This window comes from Cololabis saira, chromosome 1 (assembly GCF_033807715.1).
Source record: "Cololabis saira isolate AMF1-May2022 chromosome 1, fColSai1.1, whole genome shotgun sequence".
NCBI classification, from domain to species: domain Eukaryota; kingdom Metazoa; phylum Chordata; class Actinopteri; order Beloniformes; family Belonidae; genus Cololabis; species Cololabis saira.
The window spans coordinates 35637654-35662636 of record NC_084587.1 but is presented as its reverse complement, the minus strand read 5'-3'; the positions used below and the strand labels follow the sequence as shown (position 1 = coordinate 35662636).

Here is a 24983-nt window from a genome sequence, read left to right as displayed (position 1 = left end):
AGTTGATGTTTCCACTAGTAATCATGAAACCGCTTTGTTTTTATTTTTTCAATGAGCCCATTCTACTTTTCATTTTGCAGAGAGGTATGTTGAGGTACGAGGCAGTTGTTGCATCTATCTATGTTATTATTCCTGTAATTACTCATAAACACAAAAGGATGAGGCCTTGTAAAATAATTGACTTTAATTGAGTTAAAGTGGGAAAGTCATACAGTATGTAGATGGAAATATGAGAGTCGATTTTCTTTCTCTACATAGCTTTTTTCGGACTGCCAAATGTTTCACACCTAATTTTCATAAATAAAGTCAAGGTTATGTACTATTCACACTGTACTACAATGACCTTTGGACCTGCAGTAATTCTGAAATTACATCCCGTCATCTGTATTTAGTTTCGTGCATTTGCGCTGGAATTTATTGTTGTTTTTTTTGGTGTAATTTAGACATTGACCCCGGAAGTGACGTTGAAGCCTTCCATCTCATTCAATGATTACCTTTTATTTAACATTGATTTTGAATATTAAAGGAGCATGAGGCTCCTTTTAAGAAATGAGACTCTCTAGCGCCACCCTTCACCACGACGGCCGTCGGGGGTACTGCAGCCAACAGTGAAGCCGGCACGGGAGAACGGGGAGAACGCACATGCAGCGTCATGTGACGTCACATCCGCAGGACAGCGCGGGAAATTCCGGCCCGGAATTGCAGCACATTTTGCAGCACACAGCCTGTTCAAGCCAACAGACAGATACACTAGAGGGCTCATCCTTTTTGGTTTGGAACGCTTCACCTGACATTATTACTAGAAAACTTAAAACGTATACGAATTCTTTTCATAAATCCTGCCTCCATCCTGCCTCATGCTCCTTTAAGTTAACGGCATCTGATCCTACACTCCAGAGTTAGATTTCAGTGACGACACGTCACATTTTGACGAGTGACAAAATCGGAACACGGGTATCAGCCTATGTTTTAAGTTGCCATGGTAACAGTAAACTTAACTTAAAGGGGACCTATTATGGCATCTAATACCTGTTTTAAACAGGCCTTGAATGTCTTAAAAACAAGCTTTTGATTTTTTTTTTATAAATAAATTAGAAATTCAGCCTCTGAGCCATGTCTTTATCATCCCATTCTCTAACCTCATTATCTATGTGGGATTCTGAGTGGGCGGGGCTATGATAATGAGGCTCTGTGCTGATTGGCTGCCTGAATGACCCGATACACCGCTACGAAAAAATGGCGGAAGCTCCGGCCGGCGAAGTTAGTTGTGGGCGTGGTTTCACGCATCGGAGGCCAACCTATGTAAATCGCATTTTCGTTACGTAATGAAAGGGAGCAGAATCTGAACGGCTCGTAGAAGCCACATCAGACTCGATTGTTCATCCGGGCGGCTGTACAGACACTGCAGAATTTGGTTGCTTTCCTCCTTCTCTGAGTTGGCAGGCTGAGGAGAGACCACTTTATATATGTTAAAGCAAGAGAAAACTTGTTTTTCATAATAGGTCCCCTTTAACATAACTGGGTCCGGAGCTTTTGTTGAAGCTCTTAAGGTTTTGTACTGTCAGAGAGGCTTTGAGCTTGATGAAAGATAAAAAGTCTCTTACTGCGCTTTGCTTAAACTCTAATGTTCTGTGAGAAAAGTACTTTAATATTTCTGAGAAAAAATGAAAACTGAAAAAAAAATTCTTTAAATGTTTTTTTTTGCAGGTATGCAGAAAGGTCTGAGGTCTGATTTTGACATGGCATATGAAAGAGGACGGATTTCTGTCTCTGCAGAAGACGGAAATACTCCCCCCACCTTTTCTCGGGTCAGTACTCTTCTACGAATGAGATAAGATGGACTTTGATTCCCTGACAAAAAAGGGTACTTTTGGAAACAAGTACAATATAATGGATATCAAAAACAAAGAAGACAGCGAACCACAGCGATGGATTAAAGTAGTTAGGAAAGCTAAAAATGGAATTGTGCTTGATGATTATATTTAATGTCCGATGCTTGCCAGAGGTGTTGATGTCAAGAGCTCTTTTAAATCCAGGTGTCTTTTTAAATGAATTAATGTGGTGGTCATTATTCCAGTCTGTATCTCAGGAACAACGTGAGAGGAAAGTGACAGTAGATGAGATTCCATCAGGCATCTATCTGTATCCCGAAGAAGAGTCAACTGCAGACAACATGTTTACACCTGTATCCGGCCGCTCCAGTGCGACTCTGTTTGAGGAAGCTCAGAAAGAGGTTCTCAGACTAATGAGGATTGAGGTTTGTTTTCCATTCTCACTCATTCAGTTTCTTTTTCTATTTCTATCCTTGTTGTTCTAGTAACTGAACCTTCAGCAGCCTGTCCATGTAGCATTTCTTCATCATGCTAATACAAACCATTCTTACCGGTTGCAGTCATTTTATTTAGCTACAATTTGTTCAAGGTTTTTCGATATGAATACATTGAACATGTATTGTAGAACATCAAGACGTGATGTTTAAGCCTTTGTGACTGACTATAATCTCTGAAGGCTTCTGTGCTCTATCAGTGGAAGGAAGTTGGACCCTTCACACACAGTAGATCCTCTCTGTTGCCTCTGAGCTGGTATTGAGCTGCTAGATCTTTCAAACCATCAAGCCGGTCACTTGGGTTTTTCCACGACATTTGACCATTTCATCACTGGTCACTTTCACAGAGCATTGAAGATATAAAGATGTGTTTTATTCTGCTTTCACTCTCTAGCTGTTTATTGACAGTATTCGTGGGAGGGTGAACTATTCCCTCCCGAGTGTGTTCTTTCGCAAAGCTTTGTGGTGTTCCGTAATCTAAAGACAGTTCCTTTCCTTTGCTTTGCAGTCCAAAGTAGGCATGGGACGATATGAAAATTTCATATCACGATATTAGTGGACAAAAATATCACGATTACGATATTATCACAATATTAGCGTGTCGCTTATAAAATTCTTAAAATGCAAGGAAAAACACTAACCGTGGATCCACTGGTTCCTTCAGAACATTTATTCTCAAATCATTCTCAACACAGTGACACTTGAGGTAGAGAACAAATAGTGTACTGTAAATGTTATGCATTACAAAGTGTAAACTATAGTACCGGTACTTATTTGAACTTTCTTTTTTTGTAAGAAAATACTTCCCTGAGAGTCGAAAGAAATAAGTGACAAATAGAAATAAAGTGACAAAGTAGAGCCAAATGCACACTGATTGAATTACTCTCTGAAACTTTAACAGTGGCTGGCTGCCTGCTACTTAGTACGGCTCTCTGGAAAAATAATAAAATAAAGGCACTGCTCTGTAGTATACAAAACAAAAGCTGCATGGCCAACACAAAGATTGAGTGAAAATAAAGTGCCACAGTAGTCAAATGCACACGGATTGTACTACTCTCTGAAAAAATATTAAATAAATAATAATAATAAATAATATTAATAAAATACATGAAAAAAAATAACACTGGCTTCTACCTGGCTGGTAGCCTTGTGTGACCAAAAAAAAAAAAAATAAAATTCGGCGATAATTACAGTACCCCACGATAACGTTATCGCGGCCGTTTTTTATCGCGATATAAGATAATATCGTATATCGCCCCATGCCTAGTCCAAAGTCATCAGCAAGTCCCTTAAGCCCCTTGTCACTGGATGCGTTATTCAGCCGAATAAAGGCTGAATAAAACATGGTCTTAAAGTTCCAACCTGGTCGTTCCCATAGGGGAGACACAGCTATGCTGGTCTCAGTTTCCCCATTGCTGATGGCGTTTGTCAAAATGCATGTGGGGGAGATTCAGTGGGATAGAGATGCCAGTCAGGCTTCACGCGGTAGATGATCCTCTAGGAGGTTGCTGAGCACAGCAGCAGGTTTTGCCGAGTAGCTAGTGCCCCAAGTCGAATGACAGAGTTTGAAATACAGTCTGTCCTCTGCCATCACTGTTTTTATTTATTTTTTTAAACCAGCCACCAGGTCACGTCTCACCATCCCTGTGACAGACTGATTTCATCCCCTTCAGGGAGTTTGCAGCCATCCTTGTTTCCCCCGTCATGCCTTTCCACAACGCCCGTTCACACAGCACTCATTTTCCCCACATTGAAGCCCTTTCACCGCCTCCTAAGACGGCAGAGCCGCAGAACGAAATGCTAAGCCGTTCCACCCCCTGTGCAATTCACATAGTGCAGTGACGCAGCAAAAAGAAGGTGGCTGTGCGAGTGTTATTGTACTTTTCTTTACGGGTTTTCTCTCATCCAGGACCCATCATTATTAAGTGGGAAAGTGACTCTGCACCACGCCAAAGCTGGAGCTGTTTTAGCAAGACAGGGAGACCAGGTACTTTACACAACTCACACCAAACCCCCTTTTGTACGTACTTGTATTTCTTCCTTTATCAGTAGAGCATTTGCAAGTATAGTAGTAGTATGTAATGTTGATATAAGAACAGTAATAAAAGCACAGCTAATTTGTTTGATTGTTTGATTTTCACCTCTGAAGGATGTGAGTCTGCACTTTGTCCTGTCTGGCTGTCTGCACGTGTACCAGCGGATGATTGACAAACAGGAGGCCGTCTGCTTGTTTGTGATTCATCCCGGAGAGATGGTCGGCCAGCTGGCCGTGCTCACTGGAGAGCCCCTCATCTTTACCGTTAAGGCTGTCCGAGACTGTACTTACCTGAAGATCTCCAAGTCAGATTTCTACGAGTGAGTCTCTCATCGTTACTGTGGGGAAACCTTGCTTTGTAGATGATGCTGTGGATGTATTTCTCAATTCCCTGCACGTCACACACAGCCCCACACCAAACTCTGGCAATTCTTATTTTTTTTTACTTTTATTTACAGTTACACAAACCCAAGATAGTTCATGCTGTACGTTTAAACTGTAAAAACACATTCTGAAAGAGTTTAGACAGGAAACATTTTGCCATTGTGTAATCTCACTATTCCTTCTCACAACAGTTTTAAAATATATATTAGATTACTTGACTCCCTTAATGGTAGGGGTGTAACAATATATCGTGTCACGAAATTTCGCGATACAAAAACGTCACAATACGTGTCGTGGAGGTGACAAAGTGTATCGCGATATTGGGTTATTAATATTAATCTATTGTGTTGACTAGTAACGCGCATCTGACCGCGGCCGCGACCGCACCTCGACCCGCGGACCAAAATCTTACTCCGCTCAGAAGAAACTAGTCCCATTTTGTGGTCCCGTTTTGAGCTCTGAACTTTTACTAATGTAAGTCTGGTGTAGAGTTAAGCCTTACCTTATTAAATTAAACCTTTTTCGGGTCGTGAGTAGGATAAACACGGGGAAACTTCTGCTGACTCCAGTCTACTTTAATGTCCACTCAACAGTGTAGGATTTTAGAACATCAACACAGCACCTAGTGCTGTATCACTCCGCCAAATTTAAAACATATTAACAACTACAGATAAACTGACTAGTGTCATTATAGTCCCTGATTTACATCAGAATATAAAGAATATATTTATAAAATAATGAACCCTGAATTACCAAAATAACCTTCTTAACAAAAATAAATCTCCTCTTACACTTATAAGGTGAGCATGAATCAAATTTGTTTTATGATGTAAAATGTTATGTATTTATTTACTTTTATTTATTTATTTAATTTTAGTTGTTAAATTAGAAAGAAAAAAGTCAAATCATACATGAGAGAAACTATTCAGTTTGTGGCAAAATATTTGTACTTGTATGAAACTGAAGATGCATAATGCAAACCTGACATTTACTTTTAGTTCAGTTTGTGGAAAAAGGTTGGCCTGGCTTTCTCTTTAAAACTTAAACAGTTATAAAGCATTACAAACTGTAACAATAGGGCAAATGTACAGCATTGTTTTGTATTTTGTGTCTTTCAAATAAAAGACATTTTTTTCCAGTCATATGTTCCTCATTCAAGGTTGTTAAAAAAATACTGCTATAATATCGTATCGTTATCGTGACCTCAATATCGTGTATCGTACCGTATCGTGAGATTAGTGTATCGTTACACCCCTACTTAATGGTATCTTGTTTTTTTTTATCTTGATGTTTTTAAACACTTGTTATTAAACTTGAGATCCCCCGCCCATCCTCTCCTCCTCGGAGACTCAGCCTTTCATGGATACTGCTTTTGTACCAACTCAGGATGCAAGTCTGTATTCTGTCCTGTCCGGATGTGTCCCCTGTTTGAATAAACGATAATTTTCTTTTTTATCACCTTGTTTTTAGCTTTAAATAGCCCCCATTGAACCTTTTTGGAATGTATTACGATAACCACATACTCAGGGGTGTCCAAAGTCGGTCCTCGAGGGCCGGTTTTCTGGCATGTTTTAGATGTGTCCCTTTTTAATCAAACCGTGATACAAGGAGCTTGGTCATCAACAGAACTATCCAGACTTTGATGACAAGGTGGTGACGACCCTTAATTAGAACCAGGGAAACAACTAAAAACATGCAGGACACTGGCCCTCGAGGAACGACTTTGGACACCCCTGACATACATGACTGCAGATGATCAACTTAAATGAAGTGAAAATGAATTCAATGTAAATCCAAGAATAACTATTTTCTGTATTTCTCAAACCATCCCAACTTTTTGTTCTTGTAGGTTGTACAAGAACAAATCTCTATAAGACAGTGACATGTCCTACTCTGTCAGCGTGTGTCCATCCATCCAAAGAATGTTTTACTTTGGTTGATTGTGACCAGATTTCAGTGGATCAGGTGTTGATGTTTGTGTCTGTCCTGTGTGCCGCCCCCTGCAGGATCATGAGAGAGCAGCCCAGCGTGGTGCTGAGTGTGGCCCACACAGTTGCCATACGCATGTCTGCTTTCGTCAGGCAGATGGACTTTGCTATTGACTGGATGGCTGTTGAAGCTGGCAGAGCTCTCTACAGGTATACCCAGCTTTCTTTCTGGGATGGCGAAAGATTTTTGCAATTAAGTGCCAACACCATTTTCAGCTCTGGTGACGGTTCTGTTTTATTTTGTTATTTATTAACAGCGCGTACTTTAGCTAACTTTTTCTCCCTTTCTTTTTTACAGACAAGATGACCAATCGGACTGCACCTACATTGTTCTGAATGGACGTTTACGTTCAGTCATTCGCAAGGCAAATGGCAAGAAAGAGTTGGTTGGGGAGTATGGTAGAGGTGACCTGATTGGTGTGGTGAGAAAAACTTCTTCTCAGTCAATGTTTTTACTTTAAAAGAACTTCTATATATTTATTTATTCATTCTGGTAGCCAGGTTATCCCTGCATTCTGCCTTCAATAATAACTATGTTAATATGCGCATAGTTATATATATGCGCGCGGTCAAAGAATGGAATGAACTTCCAGAGGAAGTCGTGCAGGCCCAGTCTGTGAACTCTTTCAAGAACAGACTGGATAGGTTATGGTCAAACAAAGACTTTTTGTATGATTTTAGAGCTGATAGGTGATGCAAAATGGAATCAATTAATCTGTGTGTGATTTAATGAAATGTTTTGAATGTAAATTTTAGTCCTTTGTATTTATTGTAAGTTATTCTTGATACCGATGTAAAGGACACATGTCCTGTATCGGTCAATTTATTAAACTTTATTAAACTTTAATATAAATTAATATAAACTCCAACATTACCATTTGCTTATGGTGACTTTTTATTTAGCTAATATTTTTAGCAGTTTAGTGTTTAGATCCTGTATTATTAGCTTGCTCTAATCCAGTTAATCTGTCTCTGTCCCTGCTTGTGCTTTAGGTGGAGGCCTTGACCAAGCAGCCCAGAGCCACCACCGTCCACGCCGTGAGAGACACAGAGCTGGTTAAACTGCCCGAGGGAACGTTGAACAACATCAAAAGACGATATCCACAGGTTTGGGACTTTATTGGTGAAAGACAGCCTTTTCTACCATGTGATACTGACGTTTTATTTTTGCTTTTAGGTAGTAACAAGGTTAATCCACCTTTTGGGCCAGAAGATTCTGGGAAACCTACAACAGGGCCGTGGGCCATTCTCAGGTAGGTGGATGTAGAGAAGTTTTCTTTTATGACCAGACTTTCTGGCACTTTCTCTCTCCCTTCAACATTGCCTTCCTGTAACACACTCAGTTCAGACACTGTGTCTCTGTCTCGTAGGTTCAGCCCTCAGTTTGCCCAGTATGGCAACCAGTGCTGATGTTACTAACCCTGCTAGCAATCTCTCAACCGTGGCAGTGCTGCCTGTAGGTGATGAAGTTCCCATCAATGCCTTCAACTTGGAGCTTAGCCATGCCCTCAGTGCCATAGGTAAGCCTCCAGTTTTTCCATTTTTTCCCTCCTTTTATCAAATACAGGGTAGGGATGGGCGGTATGGACTAAAAAATGTATCACGATAATTTCTGACATTTATCCTGATAACGATAAAAAAAATACCAATACAAAAAGTGTCATCAACGGGAATCAATCTTTTTCTTTCTTTCTTTCTTTCTTTCTTTCTTTCTTTCTTTCTTTCTTTCTTTCTTTCTTTCTTTCTTTCTTTCTTTCTTTCTTTCTTTCTTTCTTTCTTTCTTTCTTTCTTTCTTTCTTTCTTTCTTTCTTTCTTTCTTTCTTTCTTTCTTTCTTTCTTTCTTTCTTTCTGGCTCCTTTTCTTTCTTTCTTTCTTTCTTGCTCCTTTTCTTTCTTTCTTTCTGGCTCCTTTTCTTTCTTTCTTTCTTTCTTTCTGGCTCCTTTTCTTTCTTTCTTTCTTTCTTTCTGGCTCCTTTTCTTTCTTTCTTTCTTGCTCCTTTTCTTTCTTTCTTTCTTTCTGGCTCCTTTTCTTTCTTTCTTTCTGGCTCCTTTTCTTTCTTGCTCCTTTTCTTTCTTTCTTTCTTTCTTTCTTTCTTTCTTTCTTTCTTTCTTTCTTTCTTTCTGGCTCCTTTTCTTTCTTTCTTTCTTTCTTTCTTTCTTTCTTTCTTTCTTTCTGGCTCCTTTTCTTTCTTTCTTTCTTTCTTTCTTTCTTTCTTTCTTTCTTTCTGGCTCCTTTTCTTTCTTTCTTTCTTTCTTGCTCCTTTTCTTTCTTTCTTTCTTTCTTTCTTTCTGGCTCCTTTTCTTTCTTTCTTTTCTTTCTGGCTCCTTTTCTTTCTTTCTTTCTTTCTTTCTTTCTTGCTCCTTTTCTTTCTTTCTTTCTTTCTTTCTTTCTTTCTTTCTTTCTTTCTTTCTTTCTTTCTCATTTCCTCAATTTATCGTTTTTATCGCGAGATACAAATTCTTACCGTGACGGTTTTTTTGACGGTTTATCGTGAACGGTAAAATATCACCCATTCCTAATACAGGGTATATATGTTTATTATGTTTATTATGTTAATCCAAAATATGTTGGAATACAGATGTAAAAGTTCTCGGCTGTTTTCTGTGTAAAATAATGTCACACTGCCTCTGTTTGATACTTGTAGGGCCCACTCTACTTCTAACCAGTGAAATAATCAAAGAGCGCCTGGGTGCTTCTGCTTTGGACAGGTCTGTCTTATAATAATTTCAGTGGAAATTTCCATCATTGCAAAAGCCACTTTGAACCTTTTTTTATGATCTCCCTCATTGCTGCAGGTTGCTTTTTATCCCAGCCTTCTTTTCATACTATGACATATAGTATCACTATGTAGTTCTCACAAAGATTACTTTGATCTGTCTCAATGGACATACTTCTTATAATTCTCGTCTCACATCCTTGTTTTCTTCCGTCTAATTTCAGTATCCATGAGTATCGTCTCTCTGGCTGGCTGGCCCAGCAGGAGGACATCAATCGGATTGTCCTGTACCAGACCGACAGCAGCATGACCCCATGGACTCAGCGCTGCATTCGGCAGGCTGACTGCATCCTCATCGTTGGCTTGGGGGACCAGGAACCGACGCTGGGAGAAGTAAGTGTGTGTGTGTGTGTGCAGGCAAGAGGGTTTGAAAGGAAAGTTGTAATGCTAAAAATTGGTCTTTAAACTCTGTCTCCACTCATCTCTTCCCCTCCAGTTGGAGCAGATGCTAGAAAACACAGCAGTGCGGGCTTTGAAGCAACTAATCCTTCTGCACAGAGAGGACGGGCCCGGTCCGTCCAGGACGGTCGAGTGGCTCAACAATCGCAGCTGGTGCTCTGGACATCTGCACCTTAAGTGTCCTCGCCGGGTCTTCTCGAGACGTAGTCCCATTAGACTGGTATGAAGAGAACTTTTAGAGAATCTCTTGCTTTTTTCTGTTCGGTCATTATGTAAACGCAGGTGTTGTTACATGTTCCTGATTTTCTTGCATTTTCTTGTGCTTGTTTGATATTTGTGCAGAGGGAGGTATATGAGAAGGTGTTTCAGAAGACAGCGGATAGACACAGCGACTTCTCTCGGCTGGCCCGAGTCCTGACCGGCAACAGCATCGCTCTTGTGCTGGGAGGAGGTGGAGCGAGGTGAGCAAAGCTGTTGAGACTGGACAAACACAGTCAGAAACCCTCAATAACCATTCTGCTTGTGGTGAAGAAAAGTACACCCGTGTTATGCCACAAATATACAAATTGAAATCGCACAAGGAACATGTGCCAACGTCCCCTGTTTTGCTCAAATTAACTTCTCTGTCATACATACTCTTGTGTTTTTCCATATCACCAAACATGTTTGCATTCTCTTGTGCAGGGGCTGCTCTCATGTGGGTGTGATAAAAGCTATGGAGGAAGCAGGAATTCCTATTGACATAGTGGGTGGGACATCGATTGGCTCATTCATTGGTGCGCTGTATGCTGAGGAGAGGAGTGCCGTTCGAACCAAACAGAGAGCCAGAGAGTGGTCCAAGGTACATTTCCCAATTTATTTACCCGGCAATATTGAATCCAAGTCTTGGAAAACTCTCAGACCGGAACTGTCTGGTTGTTGATTTTATAGAAAAAAGAAACATTAGATTCAAACAACAGCTAGAAAGTGGTTTGAGTCACAGCTCGTCCTTTCTGTGTGAAGTTTGCATGTTGTATGGTTGTTGTCAGGTTATTCTGGTTTCCTTCCACAGTTCAAAAACATTGATTTTAGCTTAGTTGGTTCCTGTACATTAATCGAAGGAGTGAGTGTGATTGCGTGGTTGTTTGTCTGTATGTGGCCCTGCGACGGTGTACCCCTGCCTTTCACCTAGAGACAGTGGGATAGGCTCCAGGATGGGTTGCTGGTTTCAAACAAGACGAAGGAGTTACTACACTTGTATCATTTTTCTGTCTGTTTTTATTTTCTCTGTCCATTGTTAGGCAATGAATTCCGTCTTTAAGACAGTCCTGGACCTCACCTATCCCATTACCTCCATGTTTTCTGGTTCTGCCTTCAACACCAGCATCTATAAAGTATTCCAGGACAGACAAGTAGAGGTAAGGGTCGTGTTTTTTAAACCGCTGCCTTTCAACAGTAATGGTGGCGTTTGTCACAGTGAAGCGCTTTGTGTCGCCAGGACCTGTGGCTTCCGTACTTCAACGTCACCACTGACATCACAGCCTCATCCATGCGTGTTCATCAGGATGGTGAGTGACCACTGATCTGCTCTCAATCATATTGCTATTTTGATCATAGTATTTTTTAAAGCTTTAAAAAAAGGGTCCAAAGAACAAATAGTATGCTGCTTATTTGAGAAAACACACATAAATATATCCGTTAAACAAATCACTAAGCTTTTTTCAGTGGTTAACATAACAACTCTATAATAATAAAACTGCTTGAATGACAGAGTACTAATGTGAGAAACTGGCACCGGCATTACTACGTTTTAATTGCAGTTAAACAATGTAAATACAGTACTTGTATGCTGCGCTCAGTCAACCTCAAAATTGACTTCTTAATAGAGCTTATAGCTCTATTAAGAATAGCTAGCTGCATAGAGTAGCTTATTCTCTATGCAGCTAATCTATAAATGTTATATTTGTAGCCATGATATGATCTAGTGAACAAAAAGGCGCTAACGCTGATACTAATGCTACAACAGCTGGACCGCATGTCTTCAGCGTTACGGTTTATGGTGTAATCCAAACTAAACTAATGCATCTGTGTTGTCAGGCTCTACCTAAGACAAATATAAACACGTTTTGAAATCCATTTGAAAACATTTTAAGGCACTTTATAAGACACTTCATAAAGAAATATCCTTTCATCCAGAGGGTTTACTCAGTTGAGGAATTCTTTTGGATAAAAAGTGAAACATATTCAAAAAAGAAGTCCAGCTGCCTTTGATTGAAGCTTTTGAGGTTGACAGAATGGAGTAAGATGATTAAGGTCAAGTAAATGTACATAAAACTATAACCAATTGAAAAAAAAAAAAGTCTGATTCACAAGGTTTTTCCAAAAGGCGTTTACAAAGAGGACATTTTGAAGAAAGAATGTAAAAATAGAAAGAAAGCGAGTGAATCTGCAATCAGTGGGCAGAAGGTTCCTAACAGTTCATAAGCTTTGACCCAGCCCAACTCAGTGGTCATGATCCAACATACCAGGTTAATAAGTCTTAGAAGTAGTTGGCACTTAAAGGAGTATTAAGATTTTAAAAACATTGTGAAATCTGGTAAGAAGTCAGTGAAGAGTCACAAGTGCAAGAGTGATGTAATTATCCTTCTGTTATAAGTCGAGCTGAAGCATTTTTGGCCAAGTGGGTGAGGAGGTTTACATCCCCTAGGGCTGGGCGATTTTGGACAAAAAATAAAATCCGGATTTTTTTTTTTCCCTGAAAACCCGATTTCGATTTCTTTGGTAAAACTACAAAAGTCAATGGAATAAATTGTTTAAAATATTTTATCTTTATTTTTAAAGAAAAATAGCAAACAAATTTCCCTATTGGGAATGAAGTGCAATTGAAAGATACTGTAAATCGTCCTTGAGTTTAGTAAAGTGACAACATTTACAATTTTCTTGACCAAACAAAGATGACTAGACGAGCTCTGTCTGTAATGCAGCCAGCTGCAAAAAAGGAAAATCGATTTTCCGATTTTCCTTTTTTTAACATCGATTTTGATTAATAAATCTGATTTAGATTTAAAATCGATTAATCGCACAGCCCTAACATCCCCTTTATTACAAATTCTCAGATGCACGAAGGAGTTTGTAATAAGAGCAAAATATGTGTTTATGTCAGACATCAAAGTCAAATACAATGGTTAATTTTAGTTACAAAATTACCTATTCTTTATAATACGCAGCAAAAAAAATGCCAGTTCTAATACACAGCAAAAACTCAAAATCTTAACAAGAATATTTGTCTCATTTCTAGTTAAAATGCATTTTTAGTCAAAAAAAAAATCTCATTACACTTAAAACAAGACTCATCACTGGAAAAAAACAATTTTCACTTGTTTCAAGTAGGTTTTCACTTAAAATAAGTAGAAAAATCTGCCAGTGGAACAAGATAAATCTTGTCCCACTGGCAGATTTTTCTACTTATTTCAAGTGAAAATTTACTTGAAACAGGTGAAAATTGTCAAATAACAAGTTTATTTTTCTGTTAATGACTTTTAAGTGTAATGAGATGTTTTGACTAAAAATTATACATTTTAACTAGTAATAAGACAAATATTCCTGGTAAGATTTTGAGTTTTTGCAGTGTAGTGTTTCGTTTATGTTGCGACCCAGCGGTTAAAAAGAGATTTTACACAGATATTAAAAACCACCCCCGTTCCTATGCTTGTGCCTGTATTAGGGGAGTATGTGTTCTGCATAAAACTTGCATAAAATGCATCATCCCTAACGTGACTTTAAGTAGATCTCTGGTCTGAATGCCTCCCTTTATAAACCTTCAAATCCGGTTACCCGTTTTCTGTGTGTAGTCAGTCTAATGCTAACTTAAAGTTTCATTGTAAAGACGGTGCTTTTCTTGCACCCTTGGGTGGATTTGAGGAGTTTGTGTCTTCAGGCCTGACAACTTCAGTACTTCTAATACTCATGTTTGCATCTTGGCATGTGTATGGACTAACTGCTGGAGAAACGCATTTTCCTCTCCGTCTCACCTTTGCTGTGTGCCACTTTACCCATTCTATCTATCTATCTATCTATCTATCTATCTATCTATCTATCTATCTATCTATCTATCTATCTATCTATCTATCTATCTATCTATCTATCTATCTATCTATCTATCTATCTATCTATCTATCTATCTATCTATCTAATACACTAAACGGATGCATCTATAGTTATTTTTTCATTGTTTTACGTCTCCATCACATTTGTGTGTTAAAGTTTCAGGAGTGTAACTCAGATGTAGACGGGGCAGTGACGCCCGTTCCTAGAGGTCACGCTGTAGACATATTAACCCGCGTAGCTGCTTATCCCAAAATGCTGACTTCCCTCCCTCCAAACCCATGTCAACATGTAGGATCCAGAACACTACACCTTTTTGATTCTTTACCGCCTTACCCCTTAATAGCATTCCCTGCTGCATCCATCATTCCTTTACCTCCATTCTGTGCTCTCTGTAGTTTTTGTTGGCCTTTTTTTTGTTTTATTTATTTATTTTTTTTTTAAATCTTTGTGTGATTCAGAATATTTCTATTCGATTCCATTTGGTTTAAGGTGAATAGTAAGTGAATGTTACTTTGAGTGATTTAGGATGCAAAGCCTCATTGGTTTGTATTACTTCCCCTTGTGTTTAGCAGCGTTTGAAATGTTTCTGGGACTACACAGATAACGCAAGCTTTTTCACCCTTCTACACTTTGCAGTGTGTAGTTCCAGGACCAGTAGTAAAAATGATGATTCTCTCTCTCTCTCTCGCTCTCTCTCTCTCTCTCTCTCTCTCTCTCTCTCTCTCTCTCTCTCTCTCTCTCTCTCTCTCTCTCTCTCTCTCTCTCTCTCGTTCTCTCGTTCTCTCTCTCTCTCTCTCTCTCTCTTCTTCGACTTTCCCTCTGCTTGTGTTTCTCCCCCATTGCCTGTTTGAAGCAGTCATCTAACAAAACTAATATAGTTATTTAAGGAGATAAATCCACATCAGTTTAGAGGTAAATCACTGAATGAAGGCAGCTGTTCTCCATTAGACACTTTACTTTTACTTTACTTAAGGTCATTTACATCACATTGAGATTTTGAATATTCTCATCTGACAGACTTCATTCCTTGCAGACACGCTGATAATTATTCTGCCTCTTGTCACCTTTCATAGCCATTATAAGATTGATTTTAATTGGCTGTACACGGATCTTACATTGTAGTACCAGTACTCATGATATGTATTTGAAACATACGTTTGTAAGTTGTAGGTATGAGTAAAATTGTTTAGATTAAATCCCCTTTTTTCTCTTGATTTGTTCCTTGGAGCTGCTTCTGTTCTTCTGTGCAGGCATCTCTACCTCTCTATGATTCTTTTATTCTTCTTTTTTTTTTCTTTCTTTCTCTTCTTTCTGTCGGCCCTCATCTTCTTTTTCCATATGTGACATTAGAGTCCGGCTCATATTTGATGTGTTCCTACTTCTCCATCTCCATCTCCTGACAGGTTGCGCCTGGCGCTATGTTAGAGCCAGCGCCTCCTACACCCCCTATTTACCTCCCTTGTGCGACCCCAAGGATGGCCACTTGCTTGTGGATGGTTGCTATGTTAACAATGTCCCAGGTCAGATTTTAAACACCCGTTCACCAAAACCTCCTCCTCCCCGTCCCCAACTCGACGATCAACCACTTGGCTACCCTCCTCTTATTCCGTCCCAAGTTCACACTTGTAACTAACCCCACCTTGACCAGCTGGACATAGGGAGTCCATGGTTTGGAAGGAAAGACTTAATTCAACATATATTTAGAGTATTATGTGATTAGTGCCTCAAATTTGACTAAATTATGCACATCTTATTCTAGTTTCCAATGGCTTTCTTCACTCACACACTTTCTCCAGTTAGCTTGGTGTCACCTGTAACTACAATCCATTCCTTACTTTCTCTCTTGAATTTGGGATGTTATCCTTGCATGTTTGGACTCCTGCGGGTCACAAAGAGATGCATGATCATCAAGTCTCTTAAGGCCCCACATACTCTATGCTGAAATGCATTCTTCTCGGACCAGGTTATGGATGTGGCTTGTACAAACTGTTGTCCTTATGCACTTATTATACTTGCTTATCACTTTATATTTTTACAAAGACACAGAAACAGATTTGTATGTTGAATTGATTTAAATCAGACTGGGCAGGTTTGTCTTCAGTTAGATTTTCAGGTTAAGATCAGGTGTAGAGGATGGATAGTTATAAAGCTCATATAGGCAACACTTCTGCTTTACTTGAGGTGGCGGGGGCTGATTCATGTCAACGCCACATCCACATCGTATGTCTTCTGCTGCTGCGGATCACTGTGCGTTTTGGTGGACCTGGATGTGTCTGTCCCGTGGACTGAAGCAAGCTTGATTTCCATGAGCGTGTCCTGCTCCTTTTTCATTTCAGTCATCCCTGCCAGGAACATATTCAACCTCTCCTACCCAGCTCCTGTCTTCTCCCCTGGCTTTGCTTTCTGTTATGTGCATGCCAGCGTGTTAGATAGAGTGGGCCTATCTATATATATTTTTTAATGAATATATATTGATGGTGTGAATTATATTTTATTCAAATTATTTGGCAATAAGTGTTCTGGATCCTGCTGTTGCACATGTCATCTCCCTACACAAACTGAAAAAAAAAACCTTAAATTTGTCATTAATCTAGTTTGAACATGTCGAAAGCATCAGGGAGATAGTTCTGCTTTAGCATTCACACATATCCATGCATATTGGCACCCCTCACTTTTCTCTGTGGTGCTACTTATCCTTCCAACCCATGCAGCTTCTGGCCTGCTCCTGCCCCCTGCTGGCTGTGATCCGTACTGCAGGACTGGATAGGCTGGTTGCTTCTCTGCCATGTTCACGGTGAAACATCTCCAAACATTGTCACATCAACAGATCCTGCTGCTCCATCTGGAGACACTCATAATAAAAAGGTCAATTTGGCTATCGCTTTATAACCCTTTCATCTCAGCGGATGATTTCTAAAATCTCAATATCTTAGAACTTTGAAAGAGATGTATTTACATGATCACAACCAAAAAAGCACTGTTGATAAGACATGGTTTGGAGATGAAAAGAGCATTACAATTACCTTTTGCACAAGTCACACGGGGTCACTGTGCAAGGTAACTAGGTTGAAAATGGTGTAAATTAGAGTGTAACGAAGAGCAGCACAACAGTCCTGACCTTTGCAGGGATCGGCTACCTTTGGCTGACGTCTCTCGAGCGTTTGGATTGCGGTCTGTGTCGACACTAATCTGAAACTTTTAGCAAACATTATTGAGATGTTATTCCCCCCTTCCCTCCTTCCCTCCCTGGTGTGCCAGGCTCTCTGTGGCGCTATGTGCGGGCGAGCATGACCCTTTCAGGGTACCTGCCGCCTCTCTGCGACCCCAAAGATGGCAACTTGCTAATGGATGGTGGCTACATCAACAACCTGCCAGGCAAGTACAGGTGGCAACAACCCCCAGGAAGCCCCTGCCAACTCCCTAACAACATACCACATAGGTGTCAATGTTCGCATAGTTCCCAACTCCTGCTTCCCAGAGATGGGGGAAGTGAAGGGATGTATTGGAGGGGTAATTAAGTTGGTAATGATTTACATGTCAGGTAAGTCGAGAGATGTGGGGTTAACGCTGATGGAGGGAAGTCCTGTGGTCGTGCTGATTTTTCCCCATCTTAATAATGAGCAATTGCAGATCATTAATCAGATTAATAATCCATCTCCGGACAAACTAAATAAACTGAACGTTCTCAGAAGGTTCATCCTTCATCCATACCAGTGTTAAAATAACCTAATTTGGATCCAGATTCCTCATTGGTTCCACATCCAACAAGTTTGATGAAATTCATGCTTTTACATCATGTGAGTTTGCTCAGTGATGCTCTGAATTATAGCTTACAAGATCGGAAAAATCAGCATGTAAGTGTCGTTACGGATCCCATCTTTAACGATGCACAATAAAATAACAGTGTTTAAATAAAACGCTGCGTTCAGCAGCTGTGTTGGTCAAACAGCCTGGTGTCAAATAGGTTGGGCTGATTTACAGATTTACCATCTGCTTTAAATTCTTGGAAGGGTGGAGGGGGGCAGGCGCAATATTGCTTCTGACCATAAACTTGTAGTGTCACTCTGCATTTGTTTTTACACCACATGAGACACCAGTCTGTTTTAAGACCAGCGTACACTTCTTTTGATGTTAAAAAGTTGATTAATTTGTTGGGTTGGGCGATAATAATTTTGATCTGCTTTTAGTGCAAACCTCAACTCTAAGACCCAATTTTGCAATCATTTTCCAAATTTCTGTCTTAACATTGATAACTTCAGGCATGTTGTCATATAACACAAAACAATGTATTGAAGTTTGTGTTTTACATGTGTAGTTAAGCTACTTCTTGTCTGTTAGATGTGGCACAAATTAGACACATGGAAATGAAAATGTGCCCTTATTGTATCTCCATCGCCCAGCTCCACATTTCTGTCATACTTGATTGTAATTTAAAAATCAACACCTGTCTTTGCTTCAGTCCGTGGAAATATGAGTGGTGTGTGTGTGCTTGGAGTGAGTTGTGTGTTTGTGTGTGTGTGTGTGTGTGTGTGTGTTTGGTGGTGGTGAGGGAACTGTTTACTATTAAATCAATCTTCAATAGCCTCATTAGCTATTTCCAAAGCTGAACCTAAGTATACTGCTTTCATCTTACATTTCTCTAAGCAGATGAGCTCTCTCCTGAGTCGGAGGGATGAAACACAGCTACGTTTCACAAATGAAATCATGTCTCACCAGATAACTGGTGGTACTTTTTTTCTGAGGTTTGTGAAATGTGGAGCTTTCTGAGCTCAAAGATTGATCCGGCTAAAGGGAGCTTTGTTAAATTCACTGCCTTTATTTAAATTGTATTAAGCTACGTTGCTCCCTGAATATTGTGTGCTCGACCAGCTGCTCTTTATAGTTGTTCTTGGCACACACCGGCTCAGCGATTTGGGTTTGTGGGATATTGTCCTTTTACAATCTGTGAATAGACTCAACACCACAAAAATGTTCTCTGTCCCAAGGCTCTGTCTAACACTGAGTAGTCGATGAGAAAGGTCTTGACTTCAGGCCCCGAGCCTGTTGGCCAGGATGATAAACACTTTTCTTTTTCTAAATTTCAGTATTATATCTTACCAACAAGTGCTCTGGATTGTCAGCCGTAGCAGATGTTTTTGTGGTGTAAGTCAGTTGGAACATTGAGGCTCCTTAAATCTCAACTTCAAGAAGCTGAGATGATCCTGAAACATTTAATAACGGGACATTCGTATTGTTTTTCTCTCTGCTGTTGGATTTTGTCCCCATGTATTTGTGTGTGATGGCTGTGAATACTGCTGTTACACGTCCAACAGCGGACATTGCAAGGAACATGGGGGCCAGAACAGTCATTGCCATCGACGTGGGGAGCCAAGATGAGACTGACCTTTGTAACTATGGCGACAGCCTGTCCGGCTGGTGGTTGCTGTGGAAACGGATCAATCCCTGGGCAGAGAAAGTAAAGGTACAGTACAAGTGGACCGGTAACTACTGACGACCCGGCAGCTAGAATCGAAGAATGCTGCATTTGAGTTTTTGACCCGTTTGAGCGACATCTATTTTAGCTATAATGAATTCTGATGTTGCAAAGTGTAAATATGCTGCTCACACTAACCGCTCCCACAGGTGCCAGACATGGCAGAGATCCAGTCGCGGCTGGCGTACGTGTCTTGTGTGCGGCAGTTGGAGGTGGTGAAGAAGAGCGCGTACTGCGAGTACATCAGGCCACCGATTGACCGCTTCAAAACCATGGACTTTGGCAAGTTTGATGAAATCTATGTGAGTTAATTTCTAAATATAATGATTTTAGATATTTAGAAATAATGTCCACTGGCTTTTAGGGGTGGGTATTGGGAAGGACCTCACGATACGATACGCATCACGATACTTGAGCCACGATACGATACACACAAAAATTTAAAAATGCATTACACATCTTAAAATCCAAGTTGTATATATGTACATCAGATGATAGTGATGGATCTTAAAATCCGAGTTGCACGTTCATCAGATTATAGTGACAATTCATGGGACAAACTGAGTCAAAACAATGTTTTATTATAACTATACAAGCTAAAGTTACAACTTATTTGTATATGTTTTTCATATTATTTACATCATATGAAATTAACATTAAATTTAGTATGAGGTTGCTTTAATTATGTGGCAAATGATAATAAACACAAGAAAGATGGGTACTAAAACCAAGGACAGGCACAGTGATCAGTCAGTATAGATATAAAGCCATAAATAAATAAACCTCTGTCCATTATTTTTCATTTTTTAAGGACAGGCAATTGTCTTATATAAATTATAAAATGAAATAAAACGTGAAATAAAACCTGAGCTCAGTGCAGGGCCCTCCCAGGGTTGGTAGAGAGTGGCAATGCCCAGGACTGTCACTTAGGTAGGAGCACTGGGTGATATATTGTGGAAAAAGATCGGGGATAAAAAAAAAAAAAAAAATCGATATTAAAATTTTGAATATCGATATTGAATCGGCTGGAAAAGTATCGCGATATATTGCCATATCGATATTTTTGCCCACCCCTACTGGCTTTGCTAATATGCCGTTCCTCACATCTTCCTTGTTCACCTAATCACAACAAATTACTTCATGTGAAATGTGTAAATCTACTGTTTTCAGGTAACTGTCACTATTGGGAGGAATAATAGTATTGTATGCTATGTTGTTCAGATATTTGGTGTTTCGTAGGCACTTATATTAATGCATTCATTATTTAGGACTCCATAAAGCATGTTCTTCATGTCCATCTTAATTTTATCTGTACTGCAGGGTTGTAGCTGCATGTCTATTTGTCGATTTTCAATACAGTAATGATTGCCAGAAAAGATATCTCAGAAAGTCAGAGCTTCTCTCCAAACTACCCTGTATTTCAGGATGTGGGCTTCCAGCATGGCAAGTTGTTATTCACCGGCTGGGCTCGAGGTGACATTATCGAGAACATGCTGAAGGATCATCGTTCGGCCGACTACAACGACAGCAAGAGAACTGATGTGAGACGAGCTCATGCACTTAATCCAAAAAATGCTAAGGGGTTGATATATAACACTCATGTTCACTGTCAAAGTTACGACTTCAATATGTAATAAAAATGATTTCTTTTGGCTTAGTCCTGCACGTGTCCAGGAGCTGACTTCACTGACCTTGCAGAGATTGTTTCCAGGATAGAGCCTGTCCAGACCTACGTAGCCACAGAAGGTGAAGAATACTTGCCAGTTCACTCAAACCTAGACCAAAGTCTTCTCATGCAAGCATCTATTTTAACTATTGCACCCTTACACAGCCTAGAAACTACACATTCTTAATATATGTTGTCCCATTTTTAAAGTCATAACTACTCACTGTCCATTCACCCTTTGAAGTCATGTCAGACTGGAAGAGTGTAATAAATAGGAGCTTTTAAAACGCCTCTGATATTTTATGGGTGCTCGCTACACAGGCTGGTTCAGTCAATAAATACAGTTTGTAATATGTCCTTTAAATCTCTCTGCTCAGCGGATGAGTCGGACTGTCTGACAGAGTACGAGGAAGATGGGATGGACACGGTGAGAGAGGAAGAGGGGGAAGAGGAGGAGGACGAGGCAGACGACCCTGAAGACCACTCCCCCGGAGAGTGGGGACAGAATGGGATCTTTCAGACTGTGAGTGTGCACAGAAATAGAACGGTCATGTGAAAAAGAAAGTGCACCACGCGTCAGTCCTGATGTTTTCTGTGTCAGGTCTTAACGTCAGATAAATGTAACCTCAGATGAAAACAACACATGTCATATTAGACTAACAATAATACCTATTCAATAAAAATCTATGGCAGAAGTAATGTGTGAAAAGGATAAGCAGCCAGGCTCAGGGTCAAACTCACTTACTAATTGTCAGACCACATTTAAACAGTTCACAGGTCAGAATAACTGAACAAACCCCACCCACAGATTTCCTGAATAGTGTCTTTAAAGCCTTTTTAGCCTTTTGATTGTCCAACGTCATGTTGGAAATGTGCAGAATGAGCGAGCCTGAAAGCCGACTGGAGCAAATTCTCATTTCAGTCACTGCAAATTAGCCATTTTAGATTGGCTGGCTTTGCTTATGTAAACCTATGAGTCTAATTAATATTACTTTGCAAGAATTCATCTTTAATTCAAGCGAGAGCTGAAACTACATCTAGCACAGGGGTCAGCAACCCAAAATGTTGAAAGAGCCATATTGGACCAAAAACACAAAAAACAAATGGAAATGTCTGGAGCCGCAAAAAATGAAAAGTCTTGTATAAGCCTTAGAATGAAGGCGACACATGCTGCATGTTTCTATATTAGTTATAACTGGGGGAAGATTTTTTTTTTCATTATGCACTTTGAGAAAAAAGTCAAAATGTTGAGAAAAAAGTAAAAATGTCGAGAAAAAAGTCAAATGTTGAGAAAAAAGTCGAAATGTTGAGGAAAAAAATTGAAATGTCGAGGAAATAGTCAAATATTCGTGAAAAAAGTCAAAATGTTGAGAAAAAAGTCGAAATGTCGAGAAAAAAGTCAAAATGTTGTGAAAAAAGAACAAATTTTGAGAAAAAAGTCGAAATGTTGAGAAAAGGAAAAAAAGAAGAAAGATGAAAAAGGAAAAAGAAAGGTCAAACATTTTTGAAAAAGCTCCAGGGAGCCACTAGGGCGGCGCTAAAGAGCCGCATGCGGCTCTAGAGCCGCAGGTTGCCGACCCCTGATCTAGCAGAGCCCCTCTGGGACCCACCCACTACTCAATATGCTGCTCTTGGGCCCCAACCCGTCGCACTGGGGCGTTGAGTATGAGTTGCATACTCATCCACAAAAAACTGTAGAATGTGCTGTAGAATAAACGCCATATGGTGTATCCTATTCTAAGTTAAATTGTGCTATCAATCTGTATTTTCAGCCATGTTTTTACGTTGCTTGAACATGCCAACAAGTTAATGTTTTTTAAGTGCCCTCTGATCCACCTGGAGATCTTTCGTTTAGATGTCTTTTGTCAATATAACCCTGTCTTCTGCCTTGCAGGATGAGGAGAAATCTGTGCGGCAACGCAGGAAACTGGCCAGCGATTCCAACACCTCTGAAGTGTCAGACTGCTAGCAGCGGGCCTCGGAGGAGTCGAGGAACAAAAACAATGGTTAAGCTACGGGTCCATAAATTGTCTTCAGATGTGTGTGCTATCCCCAGCCTCCGTAACTTCTGAAACTCTGGAATCACGTTGTTGTTTTTGCAGAGAACCACTTTTCATTGATTAAGGTGTTGAACAAGTTGGATTGAGTGGCTTCCCAGTGATGTACACGATGAGGATTTCCTCTCCCACACTTTTACTTGTCACCAACAAACCAAACTAATGCGTTGCCAGAATCTGTGCCAGAACAAAGGACTGGCGGTCCGAACTTCATTTCAGGGCACCGCGTTCCATTTGTTTCTCTAAATTTTCATGTGAGTCTTTAATATCAATACAGGTGTCCCGCACGCCATCGCTGAGGATGGGACACAGCGTCCGTGTCTTTTGTAAAATGGTGAATTTGAAGTGGTAGTAACACACGAGAAAGAGCAGTAAGGAGTGCAGACAGTAGGTATTAAGAGCTATTATAGTTTATTTTAGATACCAGTTAGAAGTTTGGTAGAAGATGCGGTTAAAAAAAAGAAATAATAATAAAAATATGACTGTTTGTTCAATGAACAAAGGCTTGGCCAGTACACAGGAGGATGGACCAGATGGATCAATATACTGTACAGAATGTTGAAATAGAAGTTTAAAAAAAAAAAACTGTAGGCAAGGAAAAAGTGCATCATTGAGCAAAGAGTTGATTTTATTTATTTATTTATACGTACACGCTGTAGACTGAACTAGAATTGCTGTCTGGTAGGTAGATTAAGCCAAATAGGTGGATCGAGCTGTAAATGGAAATGAGGACAAATGAGACGATGTTGGTGTGTGAATGATAACTATACGTATGTTGGTGGTTGAAACTTTTTATTTGCGGTGACTCCAGATTTAAATGACACCTTCTCAACCACTGTTCAAAGGGCCCGGTGAATGTGATTGTGGTATCCCGGACCGACACTAGCACACTGTAAACAGTTGTGTTTCTGCCCCTGTTTGCACAAGATCACACAGTACACGGTACACCTGAGTGTGACTTGACATTTGTGACGAAAAAAAAACTCTGAGTGAATGACGAGGTGTATTTAAGACTATATTTCAGACCGTGGATTTCAGATAATCTCCATAACCATGCCAGTGAATTATTGTTTAAAATGAATAAATAGACATCTGTTATTTTGACATGACAAAATACAGAGTAATCCTAAACTTCCAATGGAGAGAAATTCACATCCAGTGTCTCTTAAGTCATATGGACTTCTTGTAGAAATTGTAACAAGATTATAATATTATACCATAAACAATGTTAATATATGTATATGAAGTAGATTTTTTTAAGTTGATGCTTTGCTGCAGAACAAGGGAAACTACAGCTAAAAAAATGAGAGGGAGGGTGATGATGTCTGTTGACAATTGCCACATTTTGCTTTTACTTTCTTTTAATTTATGTGTTCACTAATAGCTTTTTCAATTGGGAGGAGAGGGATGTCCTATTTAATTAACTTAGCTTTAGCTGTTTTGCACTGAAATGTTTGAATTATTCCTTCCTCAGAAGATATCTGGTTTAATATTTGCCATCTGGCTTGATATACCAAGGGAATTTAAGGAATAAAGAGATGCATTTAAAATGCATATTTGAAAATAAAAGTAATAAGCACCCTGACCAATGCAGAGTGAGTTTTCTTTTAAACTGGATTACACTTTCTATGATTCACTGATATTTATATGCACCCTGGACGTCAAAAGACAAACTTTGTCAATGATCGGAGGATCTCAAATAAATTTGAGGAAGATGTTTACTTTAAACAGCTGGTGTCATGTTTCCTGTTCCCAGCGGCGATGTTTGTTTCTCCACGTGTGTATTTCTCAGC

At 39.7% G+C, this 24983-nt stretch overlaps 1 protein-coding gene across 5 annotated transcripts in view; it reads left to right on the top strand.

Moving 5' to 3' along the window:
- Positions 1-24775, top strand: part of pnpla6 (patatin-like phospholipase domain containing 6) — a 38243-nt gene extending 13468 nt beyond the window's left edge. For 2 of the 5 annotated variants that reach the window (XM_061721746.1, XM_061721738.1), the window contains exons 14-37: positions 1708-1808; positions 2078-2257; positions 4236-4313; positions 4476-4681; positions 6752-6883; positions 7032-7155; positions 7727-7840; positions 7911-7986; positions 8104-8253; positions 9378-9441; positions 9674-9842; positions 9946-10128; positions 10251-10369; positions 10593-10749; positions 11189-11305; positions 11386-11455; positions 15398-15514; positions 17253-17369; positions 19307-19455; positions 19617-19769; positions 20892-21008; positions 21126-21213; positions 21511-21656; positions 23028-24775. In XM_061721746.1, coding sequence (XP_061577730.1) covers positions 1708-1808; positions 2078-2257; positions 4236-4313; positions 4476-4681; positions 6752-6883; positions 7032-7155; positions 7727-7840; positions 7911-7986; positions 8104-8253; positions 9378-9441; positions 9674-9842; positions 9946-10128; positions 10251-10369; positions 10593-10749; positions 11189-11305; positions 11386-11455; positions 15398-15514; positions 17253-17369; positions 19307-19455; positions 19617-19769; positions 20892-21008; positions 21126-21213; positions 21511-21656; positions 23028-23102 — 3002 coding nt within the window. In that variant the 3' untranslated portion in view covers positions 23103-24775. The remainder of the gene's footprint in view (positions 1-1707; positions 1809-2077; positions 2258-4235; positions 4314-4475; positions 4682-6751; positions 6884-7031; positions 7156-7726; positions 7841-7910; positions 7987-8103; positions 8254-9377; positions 9442-9673; positions 9843-9945; positions 10129-10250; positions 10370-10592; positions 10750-11188; positions 11306-11385; positions 11456-15397; positions 15515-17252; positions 17370-19306; positions 19456-19616; positions 19770-20891; positions 21009-21125; positions 21214-21510; positions 21657-23027) is intronic. The other 3 variants (XM_061721773.1, XM_061721754.1, XM_061721765.1) reach the window with 2 other exon arrangements.
- Positions 24776-24983: the final 208 nt, after the last annotated feature.